The sequence below is a fragment of the Leptinotarsa decemlineata genome, unplaced genomic scaffold, assembly GCF_025532065.1.
Source record: "Leptinotarsa decemlineata unplaced genomic scaffold, Ldec_3_MD MMD2_tig00078422_RagTag_RagTag, whole genome shotgun sequence".
NCBI lineage: Eukaryota > Metazoa > Arthropoda > Insecta > Coleoptera > Chrysomelidae > Leptinotarsa > Leptinotarsa decemlineata.
Genome location: NW_027412747.1, coordinates 7,989,570 through 8,016,171, shown reverse-complemented (window position 1 = coordinate 8,016,171; position 26,602 = coordinate 7,989,570). Strand labels below are relative to the sequence as shown.

General features: G+C 32.8%; 1 protein-coding gene across 1 annotated transcript in view; it reads right to left on the bottom strand.

Moving 5' to 3' along the window:
* Positions 1–5,613: 5,613 nt before the first annotated feature.
* The window catches only part of SIDL (SIDL trafficking protein particle complex subunit 10), a 34,325-nt gene continuing 13,336 nt past the window's right edge, over positions 5,614–26,602 (bottom strand). Inside the window, exons 9-14 of the mRNA XM_074186135.1 lie at positions 24,881–25,162; positions 20,872–21,132; positions 20,437–20,817; positions 16,629–16,790; positions 13,025–13,346; positions 5,614–8,524 (exon numbers count right to left, since the gene is read on the bottom strand). Of these exons, the coding sequence (XP_074042236.1) occupies positions 8,409–8,524; positions 13,025–13,346; positions 16,629–16,790; positions 20,437–20,817; positions 20,872–21,132; positions 24,881–25,162 (1,524 nt within the window). The 3' untranslated portion in view covers positions 5,614–8,408. The remainder of the gene's footprint in view (positions 8,525–13,024; positions 13,347–16,628; positions 16,791–20,436; positions 20,818–20,871; positions 21,133–24,880; positions 25,163–26,602) is intronic.

The following is a 26,602-nucleotide window of genomic DNA, read 5'->3' as shown; positions in this document are numbered from 1 at the left end:
ACTGTATTGAAATTGATTTTGTCGAGTACTGCTGAACAGTCAATTTTATTTGATATCAAACTATATAAAAAAAATCAATGCTTCACATGGATCTTGTATCATTTGATTCAACACATTTGAACATTTTCTAATATATTGATCTCTCACATGTGATATCCGTCAAAATTACGAATTCGTTGACTATTGTTAGTGATGAGGAGCTTATTAAATAAGGGTAATGATCAGATGTGGAAAATTTGGAAATTGTTATACCAAAACAATTTTTGATATTCAGTGACATGGAGTTTGATATTTTCCAGATATTCTTGGATGGGTTATAGTCGGTTGGTGATCCAGTTTCTTGACTTTGAGATTTTCTCCAAACAGTAAGAACTGGCAGTGTTTGATTATCTTAGAAATATTATTGATATACGAGCTGAAAAATATAGGTCCTGTGTGGGAACCTTGCGGTACTCCAGAGGGAATAATAATCACTTGTGATGTACAATTTCCAATATTAACATTCTAGTTTCATGAGGCAAAGAGCTTCGTATCAATGACAGTAAAGGCTCTTTAATTTCTAAAAATTCAAGCTTCTTGGCTGAAATTAAGTCTATAAAAAGCTTTAAAAAAGTAAGTGTAGATCAAGTCAACCTGATGTCCTTCCTCTAAGTGTGAATAATGGTGTCCTGGTATAGTAGAATAACCCATAATGTTTAAATTCCCATGATGAAATATTTTCTAACAAAGAAATCAATTAATTTTCTAGTTTCTGATTGGATGCTCATGGCTAGGTAGTTTTCAACATTTTCTTCTGATACTTTCTTGAAAATGGGGTTTCAGAAAGGTGTATATAAAAAAAACTTATCAGAGTTTATTGAGGAATTCGCTTTGTTAATAAGTAATTGTTGAACCACTATCAGGAACAAATGAAAATTTTGATGAAATCTCTTGAATTCTATCAACAATATCCACAATGCTAATAGACATACTAAGTGGAAACATTATTTAAATTACCGCTAGTGTAAAAGGTAGAAATGAATTTTGATTCGTATGAATGCTGTTTTCCGAATTTCTGATATTATTATGAGGCAATTAAGAGATATAACACTTTCAAATTATCTGAAAGAACAATTCGTTCAGACACCTATCAGAAAACAACTACAGTCCATTAACCTACAGAGTAGGTGAGTTGAGACTGGCCTGAACGAATTGTTCTTTTGTATAATTTGATCGACAGCCAGTCTTCCAGTGTGTCCCCTTACTATATGTGAAGATTTTATACTTTTACTACATATACCTAAATATAAATTCACTTTAGGTGAAAACAAAAAATAAAAATACAGTCAAGAATTGTTAAATATGAGTTCAGATTCAGTAAATGTATTGTAGAACAATAGGTGAAATGGGAAATTGTGTTATAAATTATAATTTTTAACGATTTTGTTATATAAAGTGAACATCTTCATTTGAGACATATATTAAGCTAAAATAACATGTTTTCATAAGTCGGAGGATGAAAAATTTAATAGTGGGAAAAAATGTTGAGTAAAGTCCTCATAGTCATTAATGAATCACTGAACTTTATTGTCTAAGAAATATATAGTATAGACGGAGTATGAGTGTACAATACAATTATAAAACAATTATATGTTAATGAAAAGAAATCATTAATGACAATATAAAATAAAAAACAAGTCCAGAAGTTTTGTTAACAATGTTGTTAGAGTGGGTAGAGGTACGTTATGAATTTGATGTGTACCGAAGGTATTTTCAAATATATAGAGCTCTCTTCTTTTGAATATGAGGCTACCGTTTCCAAAATAAAAATACAGTGTACAGTCAGTAAGTTATTATAAATGAATAGGGGAGATGAGGACGAGAAATATTTATTTGTTTGAAAGTCCTTATTATTAACTTTTTCTACAAGATTGGCTTCCTTTTGCAGTTCACTAAGCTGTTTGATATGAAGAAATAGTTTCCAAAACCCAGACTTACATTCCTCCATCTTCTTTTTGTCTTTGATGCTGGGCATTTGATTTCAGAAGAAATGAGGTCTCCACATGTGGCACACAGTAGTTTTTGCAGCTATCATATGAAAACAACTGGTTTGGTTTAAAAACTTTGTCGCATTTGATACACTTGTTTTCAGACATTGTTACTATAGGAATACAACTGCTAATGCATGGAAAGAATAATAACCGAGGAACTAACTACCTTTTTCTAGAGACTGGAGTACTCAAAAACCATCAACATGGGTTTCTCAGTGGTCGATCCACCAGTTCAAATTTATTACACTGTGGTATCAGAGTGGTCTTCTAAAGTTGACGTGCGTCGTCTTATCGATGTAATCTACTGTGACTTCAAAAAAAGCATTTGACAGACTCCTGCATGAAAGACTACTATATAAACTACAGCATTTTGGTGTTACTGATCTTATGCTATGATGGATTCGATATTTTTTATCGAAAAGATATTGCTGTGTTCAAATAGGTGACCAACTTTTGAAACCATATTCAGGCAGTAAGTGGTGTTCCAGACGGATCTGTAAGCAGCCCACTGCTTTTCAATAGGTTTGTTAGCAGAGAATTTCACTGTATGCAAACACAAACCAGGATAAAAATACTAGTAGAAAAGTGGTGTCAAAAGTATCTCTTGGATCTGAATGAGCAAAATTGAAGAGTTCTCCATCTTGATTCTAACAATCCAGAAGAAGTGTTTTATTAAGGGTGTTCCACTGAAACCCATAAAGCACCAAAAAGACATCGGTGTTATGATAAACAATGATCTAAAATGGGTAACACACATTGGAAAAACTATAAAAAAGTCAACCATATATCTTACGTTATAATTGTTTATTTTAAAAATATGTCTCCTGAACTTTTACCCAAAATATACATTAGACCAAACTTCGAGTATGCTCTGCCAGTTTGGAATCCTCACTTTTCCTAAGACATATGCGCTTGAGCAAAACCAAAGGCGTATCACCAAATTGTCCCCACAAATCCGTTACCTATCATATAATCGTCGCCTTGAATCAACTTCCATATCTAATCTTCGATTACAAGGTTATGAGGATCGCCTTCCCCAATATTTTCTGTGCAATCGTTGTTTTCATCCACTGGAATGGCTTACCTGAGCATATAGTTCGTGTTCCATAAATTGATGCTTTGAATAAGAATTTATTTTTAATTTTCTTTCTCTGTCCCGAGTTTGATATGTTTTAAGGGCTATGCCGCTCAACATTTATTGAATAGTGAAAATAATAATACTTTTGATCTCAGATTAATGTTATGAAAATATGTGTGATTGATGACTTGTTTACTTTATGGTAATTCAAGATCACTTAAATGAAATGAATAAAAACACTTTTGTCTAAATACCACCGGTAAATTTTATTTTACTACCGGTTTCAGGTTTGAAATGATACCTGATAGTGGGATCAACCCCGAAACCAGTCGTAAAATAAAAATTTTCCAGTGGTATTTAGACAAAAGTGTTTTTATTCATTTCATTCAAGTGTTATGAAAATGTTGGTTATTTAAATTTTTCACTTACACTACAAGTTTCTGCTTCTTTTCTCATGTATATAATATAAAATTGAGAGGGCTTTTTCTTCCAGTTTGTTTCTGAAAGTTATTTATTTGCATGAAACTAATTGATTTCTTCCTTCATTTGGAAGATTCCCATATTTTTTTGTGTAAGGATGGAAAAATAGAAGGCCAAAACCTTTCTTTCCCAATAATCAATCCTCCTAAAAATATGCCCCTTTTAATTTAAATAAAATTCAAATTCATTAAACAACTTTACATATTAATTCACAATTTTGTACATTTAGAGCACAAGTATAAAGCCTTTGCGATCCAACACCGGACAAAGCTGTTTCGATCTGCCATGTTTAATTGGTGGTGCAAGGCTTAGCCTCAAATGCATTGTTGAACTGAACTGTATTTGAAGGACAAGTCTGAGTATTAGAATGTGTGGAAAACTTCTCTTATGAAGGCAGTCTGTTGCCAAATCAGGCTTTGACATCGACTGTTTTAAGGTTCTGGAAATTTGCATTTTCAAATGTAAATGAATAAAAATCTAGCCTTGCGATGACAGTGGCAGAGAAATACAGAGAGCGAGTTCTTATTTGGAGATTGATACTTAGCTTTGCAATCATTTTTTATCTTAGTTAAGTAAGATTTGAGTTTTCATGCATGCCATCTTCGCGTAGCACCACAGAAAACAGCTAAAGCAGGTAGAAACGGCGCTCTCTATTGTTGGATCATTAATGCTTTGTATTTGGGCCTAGGTTTCAACCACCGAAAAAACTAGAATTGGTGTTTAAGAAAAATTAGCTGGTATTGATTTAGTCTTGTAAATTTATTAACCTTCCCTAATTTGAAGCTCATAGGAAATTTTGAATCTTATTCAGGAAGTTTATATGACTTTAGAATTAGGAACTTCATATGTATTTTGAATTAAGAGAGATTTCATTTACATGTATTTTGAATTAATACCAGCTCATTTTTCTCAAACCACAACTAGTATTTTTTATTACTTATTGACTCCCTAATGAACACCATGAGGCAGGCATAAAAGTAGTTTCACGCAAACCTTTGAAAGTTGTACAACGTGGAAAAATATCACTGGAAACACATATCAGGTACTTGCTGAAGTTTTTGATAATCAGCTGTTATATATGAAGATAACAATTATTTCCATTTCATAGATAATCAAGAGGGTAATAAAATTAATTTTTTGATGATTATCAAATTACCTAGCCCCTTCGGAATATAAAAAGAAACTTCAATTTTGCGATATTATGTGATCATTACTAAAGAAAAATTGCTACAAATATAGGAATTGAAATGGAACTGGCCGATACTTCATGAACATTCATATCAAAACTCACTGATTCAGTTACATCATGAATATACTGACCCCTTACTTACATGATAATGATTATAAAATGTTAACAGTATAAAATTTAATCAAGAAAAGTTTAACTATATCATAGCTTCACCAGTCTACCTGAAAATATTTTATTGATAACTTTCTAATATGTTATAAAGTTATGCTATAGCATAACTTGTAACATTAGTAAACTTATGGTTTGGGAAATACTCCACTGATTTGACATTGGTGAAGTAACTATTCAACATTTTGACATTAGTGTTTTAGTGAGATATTTAGGGATATTTTTGTCATGTAACATTCTAACGTTTGTCCTCATTAGACATTGAGAAAATTGAAAAAGCAACCAGGAAATATTCATTCACAAGCAAATTGGACTAAATGAAGTAACCAAAGGAGAGTTGTTTCAATCATTTCTCAATTGTGTTCAAAGATCTGAGAGTTCATGGTTACTCAGGAAAATTCAACGAAAAAAGTAATCACATATTCAAATTCATTTTTGTTTTAATATGTTTGAAAATTATGTATGAATTGATTATGAATCTGGATTAACCAGATACTTGTGATAATGTCCTGTACAGAATTACTAAAAGTTTATGCTGAAAATTGTCGAAAGCTTTAACAGTTATTTTTATTGTTGACTCTGTGACAGAACGGGTACAGTTCCAGCGTTCATTTTGTCACAGTAATTTTAAGTGTATATAAAGTATGTACATTATAGGCACAACATCTTCTATATTTTTAAATTGACTTTTTGAGCTATGTTGTAATTTATGTTTTTTTTTTGTTGATTGTCGAGAGAAAGAGTGAACGCTGATTTATAGTCACAAGTCTTATTATTCATCCGAGCATTTCAAAGCATTGTGATGATGTGCTATTGGTGTTGGTTACTTCTTTGTCAAACATAGGTTGTTTAGAAGTTTATATTATGTGACACACTTTATAGATTTGTTAAATATCATTGGATGTTCATTAACCATTCATAACAGAATTTAGTACCGTTTTTGGACACAGTCAATCCACTGAGAGTATTATCGCATGGATTTTCTCTTTGGGTTATCCTAGAATTAGATGTCTCCTTTCTTCTACTCAACTCCCCTTGTATTAGTAACATAATACATATAATAGGTTGTCATGTTTAATTTTGAAAAATATTCCAGTCAATAGCAGAATAATCCCCCAAGTCACTTACAGAGTATCGTGGCTATCAATTAGATGAATTTTCATGAGAAAATTATCTGGTTGAAGGATACTGCCACTGTACCCATTATTGTTATTACATATATTTTGGTATTTCATTCCTACCATAAACCTAGTGTGTGTGTGTGTGTGTTAAATTATATGATATATAATAACGAGAGTACAAGATAAAAAAAGGATTTTTGTCTTCTTCACAAGAGAAGAGAAATAGATATTCATTGAGTGCATATTATTTAAATTCAATCTTGCATTACTCTTGATTTTGGACTAAAATGACTCTCATTATTTTACCTTGTTCATTTTTAAAAGCGTTTTTTTGAGAGAGGGATTTTTTCTGAAAAAATGAAAGCAGCCAAATTTTCACCAATATTTAAAATTGACAGCAAAAGTTGTAATTGTAGGCCAATTTCTGTTTTAACGGTAATTTCCAAAATATTAGGGAAAACGTTGAAATCGGACCCAGGAAAAATGAAATGGCTAATAATTATACAAGATTTTAGAATTCACAATAAAAATATGTTTCCTCTTTCAAAAAAACCCGATACAGTGTACGGTGAGATTTTGTGGACCTTCCTTAGTGAAAATCTCCGATCAAACTGTATAAATTTTGATATGGATTTTTATCAAGTATTGGCCAGTTACATTCAGCATTATCTTTTTGCATTGAAAAGTCTAAAATTCAATTATTTTCAGTATTTATAGTTTTTGCGAAATCTTGATATTTTTTTATTCAACTGAAATGGAACAAGTTATTTGACAACAAATTCTCCTAAAAAGCAATGTTTCACTCACCCATGAGATGTGACAAAACTGTGACAAAGTTTTTGTTTTGAAATCCCTAAACTTTGTGGTAAGAACTATAAATCTATACAATGTAAATTTTTTAGCCACCATTCAACAAAAACTAATTCGTGGGTGTTTACCATTACTTGGTGAACATTTGTGGGAATTTTGCTCATAGTATTGGAAATTGATATATGTACGGGAATATTATACGAGATGATTTAAATAATTTCTAACCACGACACATGTACTATCAAATTTCAGAATAAAAACACTTCCTGAAAAATGTTTCAATTGAATATTTTCGTAAACAAATTTGTATATCATAAAATTTAAGCTTTCAGGGCCAGTGTACCCAATGTAAATAATATTTCTTATTGCGGAGCATAGTTTCCAGGTTTTTATGATTTGACTTTTCGTCTGCAAATGCGGTAAACAAAATGAAAAGCAATGTCGCAATGTTGAAGTGCCCTATTCCACCTCAATAGTACTTTTAATTCCAAATAGGGCACTTCATCCGTTGCTTCATTGCTTCCGATGATGTTTGCTATACAAAAATCAGAGCCTAAAAGTATTACATTTATGACTCAATCGAAGAGCATTGTTTTGATATACCGTGGTATTTGTCTGGATCATGAATTTGATGTTTGAACTCGGCTGGCATCAACAAAAACAATACAAGAAGGAAATGATCATGACAATTGAGGTCTATTTTAAAGTCAACTTGAATGATGGCAGTGGATGCTGCGGAGGAAAGGAAAACGATTTCTCATCGGCGGGCTTCCTCATAGATGGCGTTTTTGTTATGCTTATTTCTAACCCTGTATATAAATACAAAGAAGTAACAAAACATGACTGTAAGATGCTCGATATTGAACAATACTTGTGATGAAAAAAGCTAAGTAACTCACTTGTATAGAGATAGAATGTGTGTATATAATGATATATTTTTAGTAGAGATCTATTATATATGTATATTAATTATGCTTTATTTTTGTGCATGGATTTTTACTCATTTCATTTTCCGGTGTTTTATCTTTTAAATATATGAATATTATATTAGCATTTTATTTATATCCCAGAAATGTTCAGCTGCCTGACTAGCAGACTGGATTCTGTTGGAAACATATCCTGGGTACACGATGATTTGAATACAAGTAAATAAGAGCTGTTGTATAACAAATAATAAATATACACTTTATTTTTATCATTTCATAAATAAAGAAAATATTTACACCAATAGTACAATATACATATACAACAAAATGATAAAAATTGTTTTACATACAAAAAATAAACTTTTACCTAACTTATAATCCTTAAATCTGCAGCGTAATCTATTTTTTAATTGAGCTTCAACTTTTTCTGAACGTGGTGTGATGATATAAAAAAATAAAACTAATCAAAAAAGGCATTTTCAGCAATATTGGCACTGAATCAGTCGCAACTGAAAGAAGAAAAAATGGCTTCGAAAACGAGTCCTATCTAGCTTGTCGTAAATTCTGCCCTCTATGAGTATGACAAAAATGTATTTTTGGTTATCGTTAACCTTCGCTCGTACTTGCGATTACGTGCAATTGTTTCCCTTTGCTCTTATTGTATACTTGTCCTGGGCTAAAAGGCTCTAAGCGTGGATGAGTATCTCCCTTTTTTGAACTTTCTGGAACAAAAAATGTAAATTAGGAACTGTAGTTCTATCAAGTTTGAATTTGACTAATCGTAGAAACTCATAAAAAAAATATAAATGAAATTTATCCAAATTTTATGAATAAAACAAACAGCAGCAAAACAACAGCAGAAAAGAATAAATCGATCATGAAATATTGAATATACATAAAAAATAATACCCAATGATTGTACAAGCTCAATTGAGAAAACACAAAATATCTTCTTAGTATTATAAAATATCAAATGGAGTGAATTATCGGTACGAACCACAAAAACCATTTTTCAAAAGGAAAGGATTTATACAGATTTTATTTGTTGCTTGAGACGTTGATCTTACGAAGGCACACAGAATTTCAAATTTCCATGAAGACAGAATACTTATACTTAGCGTCAGATTTTGAAGTGATGAAATTTCAAAAGGGAGAACTTTCAACTGCACTAAATTTTTCATTTGGGAAATGGCATGAGAATCACGTTTGCAAGCACTTGCTCACACAAATATTACAATTTATCAGTTCATTCGCTCAATATTTCCTTATATTGGATTCAGCATCATCAAGAAAAACTTAGAAATAAACTGAAGTGGAACAAGAGCATATCCAAAAAATTTAGGAGATAGTGTGGAAATGCGAGAGATATGAGAGCTGTATTCAGTGATCAGCTCACTGAACCCTCTTTAATTAATCTATCAGTCTATTGAAAACACTTTTCTCTAACTCGTCGCTAACCAAGTTAGCGGAGGAGATGACTAATACTAGCTCTTACAACTAGGTTAATGTTTTTATGTGCATCTGGACGAATTATTACCTTGCATAATGAGTGTCATTAAATTAATTACTAGTATTTTTTTAATTTTCTTATTGTTATTTACTACATGACTGATAACTGATCCATGTAGCCGAACTATTACCTTGCATAATGAGCATCATTAAATTAATTACCAGTATGTTGTTACTACTAGTCAATACCAGAAAACATTTTTAAATTTATTATTTGTGAGAAACAGATTCAAGTTTCGTTCGTTATTAATTTATGTTGGTTTTGAGAGTATATTAAAACCTATAAATCACAGATAACCTTATGATCCATTTTTCACCGAAAAACTCTATGAACACCAGCTACACTCATATTTTATCTAATGGGTCATTTTGACGATAAGTCCTTGTAATGTCTTTCTTAAGAAGGACCTGATGTAGTGGAAAAGTTTGAAAGAATTGGATAAAACAGCTCATAAAATCCACTTCAAATATGACAAGCAGATGCTCCCTCTTATCAATCAAAAACAAGCCGAATATGACCTTGCATATTCTCATCACATATGTGATAAACCATTCTTCGATGAAGGTGAGGGGAAAATAAAGGGAGTATTGCTATTTTATTGGTCGATTTCGCGGATTTGCCCATTCCATCTGTAACTTGAACTAGAAGACTTCAAAGTCTATACCAGTTTTCTTCCATAATTCAACAAACAATAATTGTCATCTTTGTGAAAGAGCCCAGATTAGAAAGTGTGCCATATTAACTAGAAATCCTTTATTTAGATTTTTTTTTCACCGCAGCACAAGAAACTGAATGATTTTTTTGTGATATTGTTACAGTCCATTTTCCCAGTAGTCTTATTATAATTAAATTCCTAATAATAAGCAACTTATTTCCTCACGTTGGTAACTGAAGTTAATAAAATAACCATTCAATAATTTTCCCTTCAACAATATAATTATAAATCTCCCTGTATATTATTCATTAGTCTCCGTGCGATCTATCGAATACAATCTATGTCCGCGCTACGCCTACCCTATTCTTTTGAATGAAAGGCGTGAATTCAACAAAGGCAGAGAAACGATAAAGTGTTGTCTCTCATCTCAAATCCTTCGAGCAAATATTGACTTACCACTCTTCCCACGAATTTTGGAATTCTTGGTGCACGGTAAAAATAGGACACTCAGTCAGTAATTTAGTGTATTCAAGAGATCAGCGACTGGGTATTGTTATAAAGTTTTATCGAATTGAGGATAATTGCAGATATAACTCATCATATAGGAATTAGTTAGATGCTCCAATTGATACTAATCCTGAAATTTACTGATTTTTATGGCTTTGTGGACTGAACTCTACTGGAGGAAACATTCTTGTCTCATCATTTTCTTTTGGAATCTACCATAGAGTAAATGAACCCTCTAATATTGAAGTAAGGCAAAAACAAATAATGAAAATAACTAATCTTTTGCCTCCCTTGATGTGTTGTATGCTATGATTCAAATGGTACAATTTTTAGGGTTCCAGTTTTGGATTTTTCATTTCCTTGAATGCGCCACAAATCACTTTCGAATTATTGCGCCACAATAGATTGCCTGGGTGGAACAGAAACCCACTTTCAAGTCCTACCGAGCTAAGATATGAAATTTTGTTGTAGGATCGGTATTGGTGAAGACTATTTTCCCTTTTTTTTTACAATATTACGAGAAGGATACGTCCGGTAAGCGAGTATTTCTCCATTGTTTATCTATAACTTCTGCCGCTGGGATTGCTGCTACGATACTGCAAAAACCAAGAATACCACTGCCGGCTATTCATTAATTATATAAATTTTATTATCACATGAATATATGAGACCATATTTTCTTATGTTATAATAATAAGAGTTTCATTTTGTGAGTCGATTATAGCTATATTTGGAGATTGATATATGAACGATATGTCGTGAGATTAATGCAAATATCCACAGAGTTTACAACATGTACTGGACAAATGATATCAAGTAAATCAATTTTTTTATTGGACATTAATTGTTGATTATGGTCGGTTGTTATTTATAATTGTCGATTATATTTCTTTCCTGTTTAGGTAAGGTTTTTTGACGAAACAAAACCGTATTAAACGGGTGACGCCCTTTTTTTTATATATCATTTCTTTTGTGTTTCCACGCTCACACCACTGAGTGATCAGGCTGGTTTTGGTCAAAAAACAATAAGTCAGCATAATGTCGTATTTTCATATCATCATTTTTATCTCATTGTAGATGAAAGTTCATAATGAAATTATAGTAATCTAGTATTGGAATTGACCCTGTAATAATATATGGTGGGGAACTGAACTGGTCTAGGGGCATCCATGCCAAACATATGCCGTTCACTTAGCAATGTGTTTTATTGATTGACAACATAAGTTTTCAAGATGATGAAGAGTTTTATCCAATTAGATGAAAGGGGGTATTTCCTCATATCTACAAAGACTCAATTGAAAAATAAAAAGGAAACCATCTGAAAATAAATTCTTTAACGATCTAACCAAGGAGTTCATATCCGAAAAAGATTATGAACGAACCAAAAAAAGGTGGAGAATATTTAACTGCCAGACCTTGAGAGGATACTCTGACATTTACCTGAAGTCAAACATGTTATTACTCGCGGATTTTTTTGAGAACATTACGAAAGTATGTTGAAAACAATACAAACTGTATATCTGCCAATAGTTGACAGCGCCCTCTTCGAGCTGAGATGCCTTGCTACGAGTGACTCAACTGAATCTAAAACTGCTGACAGATGTTGATATGATACACTTCTTCAGAAAGGGTTTTAGAGGGGTGTCAGTACATGCTGTAAAAGAATAGCTGTTGCAAATAAATTTATATCCAAAAAAGCCAATATTAGGTACCTAGACACCACAAATTTACATGGTGCAGGTATGAAATAGAAAATTTTGATTATTCTGCTATAGATGACCATTCACCAAAAGGAAAAGTTTTGGAAGTTGATTTAGAATATTCTGCGAGCTTACCCAATGAACATAACGATTTACTTTCCTATTCCTAGTTTGAAAGATATATCTTTCAATCGGAAACGTTGATGAAAGGCAAAATATTGAATTGTGCTCTTTCTGGAGGGGTGTTTTCTAGGAAAAAAGTGGCTAGGGCATAGATACCTAAACCTATTTGCTCAAATAACGCATTCATGAGAAAATAATATCACCCTCTTTCACAATAATAATTTCAATATCACCAATATGAGATATCAAAATGTTAAATAGTGTGTTCCATTGAATATTCCATAGAAGTTAGGAAACTACCTTTCGGGAAATTTGAGACGTCTTGTTTATGCTATGGACATCTATTTTTTTAGAAATGAGTTGTCAATTGTCTCTGCGAATTTGATTAATTATGATTAATTAAAACTTATAAATTGGTTAAGGAGGTGAGCTGATTACTGAACACTCACATCTCTCCTATTTCCCCACTACTTGAGAGGATAGATTGAACAAAAAGAACCCTATGCAAATTATAAGAGTTTCCACAAACATCTGAAGATGTGACTGAAAAAGAATCAAAAATACAAATTTATGCATTTTCTAAATAGAAATTAGGTCGAGGTCGTTGATTAGTTATTCAGTAATCCAGGATCTACATTAAAAAAATATTCAGCAATATATTCAGCATTCAACAATAATACAAGAATATCTATCAAACAAACCACCAAATCAATCAAACTCATCTCACCTGGCGTCCCACTCTCTGCAGGAATGTACTTGGATATCCTAACTAACGGTAAGGGTAAGTGTCCACTAGTCAGCGGCATCACATCCAAAACGACCGTTTGCGTCTTGTCGGAATCGAAAGAGACCACGCCCGCAGTTCTACCGCACACTGCCCAAACACTCTGTTCGGCGAGCACTTCGTACATCACCGATTTTACGTCGTCGTTCGCATGACAAAGTTGACCAGTATTTTCGATGGTGAGGTTCAGCCGACAGACGATGCCAACTCGGCAGAACTCGCTTCCCTTCGCTGGTTCGACGGCGCTGTCCAGGATGTAGAGGGTCTGAATATGTACAAAGATAGATAGATATAAAATTTCTATACGAATAATATAGATTTTCAAAAACAAACAAAGAATATACCAACTTCAATGAGAATCTCAATTTGGAAATGGTTGGTTATTGAATTTTTGAAATATTGTGGAATTTTGAGATAAGGAGAGGGATTATCTGACTTGATCTACTTCAAGCGTTATAAGAGCGTGGGACAAAGAGGGCACATGCCCTCTCGTTGTAATCTAACAGAGATCAAAAGGAGAAGTACTCACGTATAAGAAAATAAATATTTCGAAATAAAACCTCGAAATAGTCATTTCTCCTGACTACCTAAACCATAGTTTCTGGTGAATGGCTGCTAGCAGCAGAACAATGCTGAAATTATTCGAGTGGATCACCTACAAACTGGGTTTCGAAGTATTACCTCTCATCAGTGCAGGAAAGATCCGACCCAAACATTATATTGCCTGTGATTCGATTTTTTCAACGCGGCTCGACTGCATGTATGAAACCTGATGAATATTTCGATATTTTCATTTGGAGATATTTATTTTCTCATGCTTGTAATTGTACAATATTAGTTGAACTGACACATCATCAGTTTTAAAAAACCACTGACCCTTTTAAAGTTTCAGGAGATAATCATTTTTTGTCCTATCTTTTTATGATTCAACTACAAATATGTAATTTTTATTTATTATTCACGCGAATTGAAGAGTGAAAATTGCTTTCTCAATACAGTATGGAGGATATATATATATATATATATATATATATATATATATATATATATATATATATATATATATATATATATATATATATATATATATATGATATGAAAGTTATTGATATGAAAGTTATTGATATGAAAGTTATGGTTTGCCACTTTCTTGTGTCAAACCATAGACACGTGTTTCGGGCTTTTGGCCCATCATCAGTATGGTGCAGCCAAGTGTAAGGATGGGCAACACTTGGTTACCATATATATATATGGTATACATATATATATATATATATATATATATATATATATATATATATATATATATGGTATATATGGTAAATATATATATATTTTTGAATGGTGCAACTAATTTTCCTTTATTTTCAGTATTTCAATATTAAATTTTACAGAAAGGATTTGAAGCCTTATATCTTCTATTAATTATCTGCGAGCGCTTTCAACAGTTGGTAGTACTGTCATCTTCTAGTGTTCGGGCTGACATTTGTCGTAGAGATTCACCAAACTGTTCTCGTTCGACATAAAAAACATGTACTCCAACATACCAGTCAACGAAAGTATAAACATCATATCTGAGAAACTAAAACACCAAAACATAGACAAAACCTACATTAACCAAATGGAACACAGTCTAAATACAATACTCAATCAAAATTATTTCGAATCTGAAGGGAAATTTTATAAACAAACAGATGGACTAGCGATGGAATCCCCACTATCTAGCATTATATCCGAAATATACCTGCAAACCATAGATGAGAAAATCTTAACAATAATAAAAACACATGATGAAAAAGGAGAATGGTTCAGATACGTTGACGATGGACTGTACATATCACAAAACAATGGAATAAGAATAGAACAAATAAAAAAAGAAATTAACGAAATAAATCAAAAACTATGGTTCAGCATTAAGGAAGAACACAACTCAAAACTTAACTACTTGGACATAACCATAGGATATAACCACAACAAAAGACAATTTCAAATGGCAATATACAGGAAACCTACACAAACAAGCTCCACCATACCCGCAAGTTCAAACCATCCACCATTACACAAAATGGCTGCCTATAACGCATTCATATATATAGAATGTTAAGGTTAATACTCAGCAATGTAGCCCGAAACAAAGAACGGAAAGTCATATACCAAATAGCGAACGAAAACGAATACACCCAAAAGACAATAGATAAACTAGAAAACAGAATCAAACAAAAAATACAAAACAAGGATCAAGCCACCTCAACACACAAAACAACACAACGATGGACAGCATTAACGTACGTAGGACACCAAACCAAAAAAATAACAAACATCTTCAAACCACTGAACATCAACATCACATACAAGCCGAACACGAAGATAACACAAAAAATAAACAACTATGAAAAAGAAGATGACAAAGACCAAAACGGAATATACAGTATACAATGCTTGGACTGCAACAAATTCTATATCGGCCAAACCAAGAAAAAACTAATCCAAAAGTACAATGAGCACAAAAAGGCATACATAAATCCAATAGTATATAAATCAAACCTCGCAACACACGCCATACAAAACAAACATAATTTCCCCCCACCAGAGAACATAAAACTCCGAGGAACAAGTACAAATCAAAACACAAGACCTCACATTCAATATATTAAACAAAACCATACACATTCATAGAGAAGATCTAACACAAAGAAGAGTACCTGATGCAGTACAAATACAGGCAAATTTACCTAAATTACCTTAAATACCTGAGTTGAGACGCTCTGACCGTATAAAGAGGCAGACGACGGGATGACAAGTTCAGTTTGAGGAGTGCCTAGAAGACGACAGTACTACCAATTGTCGAAAACGCTCGCAGATAATTAATAGAAGATATAAGGCTTCAAATCCTTTTTGTAAAATTTAATATATATTTAATATAAAAATATAAAATTCAATAAAATAAAATTTAATATATAAATTATATATATATATATATATATATATATATATATATATATATATATATATATATATATATATATATCCGATTTTCCATTCTATCTCGTTTGGGTTTTGCATTTAATAGAATTTTGACTAAATTATTATTACTTATGAAAGCTGTCGTTATTTTGTATTTAGAAAAGTAATTTTGAATATTTTCTGAAAGTTTACCTGAGTAATTAATGGTACTGTACTCACACGTATTGTTCTCTGATATTTGAGTATAATTCACTTATGAGCGTGTTATGAGTTTTATCTGATATTATCTTTTCTTTTAAAGAAAATGGTACCCGCTTGTTTACCGTAATTTGTTTAATTATTTCTAGTACATCCTGGAAATTCTTTTCATGTGAAGGGATTGCGAAAGCTCTGTGTATCATTGACCTTGCTTTGTCAATAAGAGTAATTCTTTTGACAAACAAAGCTTATTATTTATCATCATTATTATTATATGGTGAATGAATGAATGAAGATCAAAATATACGAACCTGAATCAGATTTTTGATGATGTAATTGAAAAATATGAAGATTTTAAATTTGTATCAAGTTCTTTAAAACTCACCTGGTAATCAACGATATCAAAAAAATATTGATAAAGTTTATTGTCACCAATTTGGTCATCTAAGTTATAGGACAGAGAAAATTCGGCTTTTATTACAGACTCCATGTCAGGGGTTACAATTAATTCCCAAATGTAAGCGTAACTTGAACCGTTGCAAATAACCTGGAATGAAGAAACAACTTGAAAAAAATATAAAATGTGAGAAATAATTTATTCATGTATTTATTGCATTTTTCAATCCTGGTTATATCTTCTCTATGCAAAAATATGTTGGACACAATCACAAGTATAATTGGCAAAAAATAGTTTAAAACTAGCAAAACATTCTGGTACACATACAAAGGTATTTAATTCTTACTACTAATGGTAAGATCTAAAAAATAATTTAATAAAAGGTAGTGAAATCCAACACAGTGATTTTAAAATAGAAAAGGGAGACAGAAAAAACACTGCACACAGAATAATATAACATCCACATGTAACTTATGCCATAATATCTTCATTTACACTTTATAATTATCGCACTTAATTTGTTTGTTTACTAGTCGCTTTCCTTGCTCTCGAACTAGTATTTTTTTCAAAATTAAACCTCTAACTAGTATTGAGAATCAGGTAAATTCAATTCTTGAAAGTTCTTGGGGCAGAATAAAAAATCGTGTAAAGTTTTCAAATGTCTTTCTTTTTCAAAAAAAGTGCGATATTACTGATGGGTTCACAAAAGTAGATCAATGTCCTGACGCTTACTATCATTTCTGGTTCATAGGTTGTCGCGATAGTTTTTTGGAAATGATGAAGACATTGAATTTTCGTAGAGAGAATGTTTAGCTGACCATAAGTATGATGTATTAGATTTGAAATGAAATAAATAATATTCATGCATGAAATAGGTTTTTTATTCGACCAAGCATAGTGGTACAGCAGATATCAGCTGTGGGCCATTATCTCTCACTAGTAACTTTGGAAGACCATATTTTGCAACTAATTCTTTCAATTCGATAATAGTTATATTTGAGGTTGTGATGTCGTGGAGTTCCATCATTTAGATGGAGCCTCCCAGTATATTTCTTAGAGTGTTTTTTTACTTGAAAGGTTAGAATTGTATGCTGAATAAAGCCAGTCAAGTCACAACCACGAAATTATTTGTTTCATTGAAAAGTTAAATTATTACAGAGGTGACTGAGGTCAGTGACAGAACTTCAATCTATTTTGATAATGGTCCAACACAATTAGAGAATAATTATTCTATAGATACTTTCACGGGAGGTGTTCAAGTGACTTGGCATATTTGATTCCACCAAAAGCGGTACAGAAATACTCGAAGGACTGCTCATCATTTTTAGGTTCAACTCAGTACACCTCGAATTTCACTGTTTAAGAACTCTTTCATCTGGAGAACTGCGTTTATGTGGAATAAACTTCCTGAGAACGTTTTTCCCAATAGATTTAATATCCAGCGATTCAAATGCAATGTGAATCGCTACTTTCGCAAAGGCACCGCTCTGAGAGCGCCTTAAGGATTCTTCTGTAGTGATTGTGTTTTGTCCTTAAAAAAAATTTTTGGACAATTTTGAGAAATTAATATGAATTCGAGACCAAATTCTATCTGTCACTGGCCACCCTTGTAAAGGTGCCTCTGTGTCCCCATAATAACACTTTTTCTTCACCGCTAATCTCGTTACACCTGAAAAAATATTGTTTCAAAGCATTCTAATATTTTTGCGGTTTGCGGCCACTCTGTAACGTGTATATTCAAACACCTGAAAGTGGATAATCCCGTTTTGTGTCCTCATCTATATTCTCAAATGTAAACGGAATGTCTGATTCCTTCAATAGATAATTCCCATATACTTTATTCACACTTTCGTCTTTATCAGCATTTTCTGCAATGGGTACTCTACTTAAAAAATTAGCAATATCATTTTTGGTATTGACATACTGAATGTCAAAATCGAAACCACTAAGAAAATGTGGATATTTATGTAATATATTGGCTACCATGAGTGGTATGCCTTTTTTGCACAAAAAATTGAGACAAGGGCCTTGTTATCTATTTTTGTGTGAATTTCCTATCGTGCAAATTATTGTGATTTTTTTACACCAAATGACATACTAATGGGTTGCTCTATACCATTTGCATTGATATGAGAAATAACTGCTCCTAAACCATAATCGGAACTATTAACGGTTAAATTAATGCTAATTTGGGATCAAACGGTCCTGGTTCTGGCATTTTTTAAATGGAATTTAATTTTTCTGGACACTTATGTAGTCGAAATTCATCAATGATGAAACCCAAAATAGATACCGAATCTGAAAAAAATTATAGAGTAAGACCACAATCTTGTCAACATGTCAAAACTTTTCAAAGATTTTGGATATGTTCACTCTTTGTTTTTTCTGTAATTAGGATATCATCTAAGAATACACATGCTCCGGAAAAACCGGTAAATAATTGTTCCATTTTTCCTTGAAATTGAGATGGACCCGATACTATTACAGCATTAGGGAAGCAGTTGTAAATAAACAACTCCTTATGTGTTGAAATTGTAGTCAACGTGCGAGATGATTCATCAAGAATAACCTGGTTATAAGCAATTGACAAATCAAATTCAGTAAACTGTTTTCCGCCCCGCAATTTTACAAACAGGTCGTCCACCTTTGGTAGGGGAAATTTTTCAGGAAGTATGAATGGCTTTACAGTTATTTTATAATCGCAGCAAATTATTATACCACAATCTCTTTTAAGAATGGGTACGATTGGGTGTCACCTTTCAGAAAATTCAGCTGGGGTGTTAATACCTCCTTTGACTAATTTATGTAACTTTTCTTCAACAGCAAAAGATAAAGGTCTTGATTTATAAAATTTTGACACTACTCCTGGTTTAAGGTTATGGTACTATGACATTTATTAAATTCTCCTATTTCATTTGAAAAAACTTTGGAAAATTCTTTACTCAACTGATCAACATAATGTAAACTTTTGTAATTGATCTCAACAACAAAACAACAATCAAAAAATTCCAAATTTTTCCTTGAAATTCTACCTCAAGAATTACTTTGCCTGAAGGATTGCTTTTGTGCCCCGAAAAATTAATAAGCAAAATACTGTTTTTTAGCAAAGGATAGTTTAAAAAAAAAGTGTATACTCTGGCTGGAATAATACTCACTGTTCAGTTCAAATTTCAACATTCTTCCCTGTAATGAGATTTCAAGACAAAGGTTTGTCATTCAAAAGGTATGAGTGAATATTACAAAAACATGAGAATCACGATCTTAAGAGAAGTTTTCTTCAACTACATAACTTAAAAAAAATTTACTGACAAGAATTGCAAATATAATTTTTATACTGGCATGTGTACTAGAAGAATGAGTCTTATCGCAACGGTTATATTTAAACCTTTTTTTATCGATATATTTTCTTGGCTGAAAATTTCCCTGCTATGAAGTTGACATACTTTCATCACTTCTGCTGCTACTGCTTATTTCCCACTTCGTTGTAGCCAAGACCAGTCTGATCGATTTTTCATAGCACGTACTGGAAGAGAGATGTTCAGGGGGGCGCGATTTTAAGGGGTGATTTAACAATCACCCCATGTATGTTTTGCATAGAAATAAATTAAACAAAGATAGATACCCTTTTTGCGCAGAGAGAAAAAACAACGGAGAATTCGGTACAGGGATCAACTAGTTTTCCAACGAACTATCATATTAAATGTGCAGTTGTGTATAATTTCAATCAATTTATTGATTTTATTATTTTATAGTACACAGAAACGTCACATACCTGTAATTAAAAAAAATAACTTACTTGACTAGATGCGCAATTCCTTTCTGCTATCTCTACATCTCCAACATTTAATTTCGCCTGTTCAGTGTACAAATCTCTTTCGCTCTGACCCGTCACATTGATCTGCACGAACTTCCTCTGCAGCACTGTGTACAACTTCCAGATGGCGGTGAGCGGCGGCGAAAAACTGAGCACCACTAAGATCGGTTTTGAAGTCCATGGGACGTGGATGGTGACCTGGTGGTCTCTCGACAGCATGTCCGCCGCTACCCTCAGGTGACGCCTTGTACTGGTGAAGGGAAAGTTTTCTCCCACCTCGATTTCCAGAGAGCCAACCAGAGGGAAATCAGGGGCGACCTGGAGAAGCAGGCCCGGCGAAGCGAGGAGTTTTATCGTCGAGTGCTGCAATCGAAGAAAATTGACACAATAAAAAAATAATTTTGAAAATGTACTTACTGAATCGATAGTATAACTTCCTATGGTGAGAATTAAATTCATAGTTTGTTCCATGCCAGACAGCAGAGGTGCCGCCTTTTTGTAAAGTTTCAACGAGGGGGGCTCTTCTTTCACTTCGAACGTTAACCTAGGTATGAGTGATGTCGAAACGAGATGGAGATTTTTCAGGTGTACAGCTACTTGTCCCAAGCAGAATTTTCCTAGGCGATTCGCTTGCCTTTTCAGTCTTATCATGTTTAGTCCTGGGGTTATCACTAAGGGCTGCGAAACGAAATATATCAAGATTAAATTTAAGGGCCAGTACTCATTTGAGTAAGAAAGAAACAACAAAATTTGTAAAAACATTTTTATGCTTTATAAAATTCACAAAGAAATGTTTTTAGCGAAATACTCAACATTAAAAACAATAAAAAAATAGTATATACATGATGGGCAAAATATGCTACAATTTGAGAAGCTAAATGAAATTTGAATCATCAGTCAAATTGTGAATGAAATGCAGAACAAAGCGAACTGCTGAACCAAATAATAATAATTATAATAATAATCCGTTATGAAGAATGAGAAGTGCCGAATTTATTGGAACTATTCATTCCCCACCCTCAGGCTCATACAAGCTAATGAGCATGACGTAGTCTTTCTAGATCATCAAAGCAAGACGATATTCGCCTTGAAATTTTCAGTTTCGGATGAGACAAATATAGTTAAAAAAAAAAAGAGAAACGAATAAAATGTTGAAAATTTCTCTTCGAACTCTGCAGACTCCATCCAGATCACTTTGTTAAGATGGATGTTCTGATTATTAGAGTCCTTGGTGGAATGATGCCCTCTCTACTCTCGAATCTCAAGATCATGTTGGTTTGCCGCACGAAGGGAGAAATCATGGCCAGACAAATGCAGAAGGTTGTCATAATGTCGCATTGTAGCTGCATAATGAGGAGATGCACCACACTGCTGAAAAACTATTTCGTTTTCGAATAAATTCATATCCTTCTCACTTGTCCTATTGATGCACTTTATTATTCGGTTCTCCAGCATATCCAAATATTTATCACTAATCAAATTATCATCGATAAAAAAATGCCCTATGATGTGGTCACAAAAAATTCCTGCCCAAACATTCAGTTTTTGAGGTCGTTGGGTATGAACTTGACGGTATAAATGAGAATTCGTATCACTCCAATATCGAAAATTTTGCCAATTTACCTCTCCATTCAAACTAAACGTACATTCATCCAAAAAACAAATTTTATACAAGAAATTCTGATGCAAGTTGATCCGTTCAGTGAGACTTTCACAAACCTCAATACATCTATCAAAATCATCTTCGTTCAATTCATGAACTAGTCTAATCTTATATGGATGAAATTTGTACTTATGTAGGATGCTGAAAACATTTGTACAACTGATTCCTGTTGATAAGAGATTTCGATAAGAGATTTCGAATTTTCTATTAGTCCAATATGCCTTAAAACTGCAGTACAAATAGCTTCATCGTTGATAACTCCTGACCGGTTATGTTTTTTATTGTTAACAGATCCAGTTTCCATAAATTTGTTCCGAATTCCGAAACGTAGTTGTGTCGTATATTTCTTCCTGGATGATTATCATTGAATATACGGGCGGTCGGTTCGACGTGGGTGCTTTGTTCACTTACTCGAATTGACTGCCATGTTAGTCGGTGGTTCAAGCCCCAGTCTGAACGATAGATTTTCACTTGCTATCGTTCAACCCGTGTTAGGAATCACACGTTAAAAGGTAAGACCTCGTTAATCCTTAGCTCGCACAAGTTTCGACTTCTGAGGGTTGTCGTTCGTAGGGGTGCGACAGCTGGTTAACGAAAAAACAGCCCTAGCACTATTTGCATTAGTACAAATTCACTTTGGGGCACAATTGTGACCCAAACAACAACACTGGCTTTCGAAGGAAGTTAACATGGGAATGGCAATTTTGTGTCATGAATGGAGAGTGAGAAGAGTTTTTTTGAAATTGGGTGCATTAATGACTTTGTGCTGATTTGCCATTCTTTTAATATTACAAGAAGTATTCAGGGTTTTGATAGATTAATTAATTTTGCTAAGATTATCAATATCTCTATTTCAGCCATCTCTAAAAGTTGTATTTTACTTGAATTTGGTTCAAAATGGAGAAATGTGGTTTTTATGTTTTTGATTGAATTATTATTTTCTACATCATGTTCTCTAGATATAATTTGTTTCTAGTGGAAGATATACAAAACGTTCTTCAGTAGAATGGATATTAAAATCATGAAATCACAAAGCAACACACCGAAGAAAGAAAGAAAGAAAACAATGAAAAAAAAAAACAGAAAAAAACAAACAACTAAAGTCATCTTGCCTTATATTGGGGGAGAAAACAGATAAAATAGGTAGAATTCTGAAGGAAAAAAACAAAAACAACAACTAACAGTTAGTATGAACACAATTGTGGAAGCTATTGTATGCTGAAACACATGTTACAGTTAGTTTTGTTGTGAGAATTTGACAATAGTGTAATAATAATAATAATATGCTTAAGTATCATAAGACATAATCTTGTAGACGAAGCTTGGGTAGTACATACTTAAAAAAAGGCAATACATACCAACTGAAATTAAAATAAAAATATAAATGGTTCATGGGTACAAACTATGTTAAAATGGAGGATATAAAAGATATGTATATATAAAAGAGTAAAAGTCAAGTTTATAAAAGAGTAGACATAAAAAGTAACAACTTAAGTCAGTTAAAAGCTATCCTTAAAATATTCTTCCAAAGTATAATAGGGTCTATCAGATAGAAATTGTTTGACTAACTTCCTAAATTGGAAGTCATTTATATTGGCAGATCTTATGTCCATAGGCAAATGATTGTACATTTTTCCACCGTTATAAAATATGGAGTCTCTGGTAATGTTGTTAGTTGGCACAGTGAATTTCAGAGTGTCTGCAGTTTCGGATGTTATAATGGGAAGAGGATGCAGCAAAATTTAATATATGCTTATTTATTAAACACCCAGATTCCAGTATAAATAATACAGTTACCGTTAGAATATTATGTTTTTTGAAAAGGTTCTACAGGAGTCTTTTGGTTTAAGGTTTCCTATATACCTTATTGCTCTTTTCGTAAAATTAGTAGATTTTTTAATAAAGTTGGACTGCATGCTTCCCAAACCGGTATTCCGTAACGTAAGTGAGAATCTATGAGTGCAAAGTACGCCAGTTTGCTATATTTTTTGATTTTCATAACTGTATATTATTAAATAATGCATAAAATCATAGTTTAGGTAAATATTTTGTGATCTTTCGACTTTGTGTACTGATTTTAGATATAGAACTTATTTCCAAACATGATTTTTTGTGTACATTTTATTCCATGTGGAAAATTTTTCATTAATTGAAACGTTAACGGGTTTATATACACTTCCATAATTGAATTGATAATTATAGGCTTCGTAAATTTTACGATTATTAATAATTAATTACGGGAAAACTACGGTACTTAGAGAGCTGAAACAAAGTGCACTGTTTTTCAATTTGAAATTTCTATCAAGTGAACTATAAACCAAAAATAATGAAACAAGCCCATTATATTTGACATGTGTGCCAGGATGAGTCGGTAGTATATTATACAAAGTTCCTAATAAAAATGAAAAGTAAGTAAAGCACACTGAAGGCTAACGAGGTCTTTTCTTTCAATATGAGAATCCTAGCATGGGTTAGTGAAAATCAAAATTTTCACAGTTAGGATTAAACCAACATTCACATAGTGTTATGAAATTCTGACGTGTTATTTCATGAAAATTAATAACACTCTTAATGATAAATATAGAATTTTCTCAATAAATTTTATTTCAAACACGTTTCATTACACCGTAACTTCATCAGTTACTGGGGGTTACATATCAGAATGATTAGAATAAAACACTCAAGTTAACTGCCCAAATGTTCAAAAATGGGAATTATCCTAGAACACTCCATGTGTTCAATGATGTAGTATTAGAAACTTACCAGATTAAAGGCATTCAAGCAGTATCCAAAATCTGCCTGGACTGGCGCTGCGGGCGAACTGTCCTTCCTCTTCAGTTCTGTAAACTTGGACGCAATCCCTGCTGATGCCAGCTGTTTATCCTGCTTGATGTCAAGGTTCTTCTTGATCCTTAGCCTCTGCAAAGCGGGATCTTGCGACCTCATGTCCTTGTTGGTGAGCAGCTGGCCTGAACAGTACCTTTCGGCGGTGTTTTTTTTGCCGCCGTCCGCTTCCAGCGAAATAATCACATCCGTGCAGACGACCTCAAAGTCAAAATATAATAATGATAATAACTTTTATTTTCCCAGAAAACTCTTACAGTTTATGTTGGAGAAATATAATAAGATGACAAAGTAATGAAAAATGAAACAACAAAGCTATTGCCCCAGTCAACCTAACCTAACCTTTTGATAAAGAATTGCTTTGGTTTAAGAAATTTACTTAAAAGTAAGTCCTTGTTACGATTAATCCTCCATCATTTATAATTTTTCCAACAGGTAATTTGTTTCCTTTTTTATGTGTTAGACTGCAGGGTCAAAACCTTTTAACTAAGAGGTGCCCATGTGCAATATTGAACAAAGTCAAAGTGCCATTATAAAAAATTATAATGTTGTGACCATGTTTATCAATATATTGACCTCTTTCAGCTTATTCTTCTTTCAGTGAAGTCATGTAGTATAACATTTCCTCGTTAAATGCAGCATTATCACAATTATTATAGTTGGGTAAATATGTTTTTAGATTTGGAAAGTATTCTATATGTATGGGAGGTAATATCGCGAATGAATACATCTATTTTCATTTTTAAAGACTTCCAGGAATCATACAAATATAGAACAGTTTGACCTGATCCTTGCAACTTAAGGTTTAGTTCGCCGAGATTATTTGTAATTAAGTTAAGTTAAGTTAAGAACATTAACTTACAAATGCATTCTTTATTATATAGTTCAGAAAAGACTTGATTTATTTTGCAGTAAAACATTCCACAAATCTAGAAAGCACTTTACTGTATATTGCTGTGTAATGGAATATCTAAATATGCACTTTCCAATTCTTGTAAAAATGACTTGAATTGTCTGCGAGTTATTGAAGAACGACCAGCAATATAGATGACAACTTTAACAACGGTATCAATCACGGATTTTAAGCTTCCGCTCGAGATCTGCGTGCATAAAGTTTCTTGATGAATGATGCAATGGAATTTCAAAATTGGTCGACCAATGCGAGCAGCAAAAAGTGATACAAATCCCCTATGTGTCTCGATTATAGAAGGTGCTCCATCTGTAGTTACGTAAAAAATCTTCGTCAAGTCTAGTCCCAGTTTCTGAAAATGTTTAACGAATTCTGAAAATGTATCTTCGCCTCTTGTTGCTCCTTCCAATGGAAGCAGACATATCAGTTCTTCATATACACGGTTATTGTCAAAGTACCGCGCAATGATTGCCGACCAGGAAATGTCATTAACGTCGACACTTTCATCCAACGGAATACTAAATACGATATTATGTTTAATGACGTTGATCTGTTGTTTCCGTACATTTTTTGCCATTTCAGTAACTCGCCTCTCAATAGTCCGCGCTGATGCTGGTATATCATTAATCCGGACCAGTATTGCTTGTTTATTAGGAAAATCATCAAACAGTACATCCGCACTTCTCAGAAACGTTTGCTTCGTAACTTTCCTATTAGTAAAAGGTTTTCCC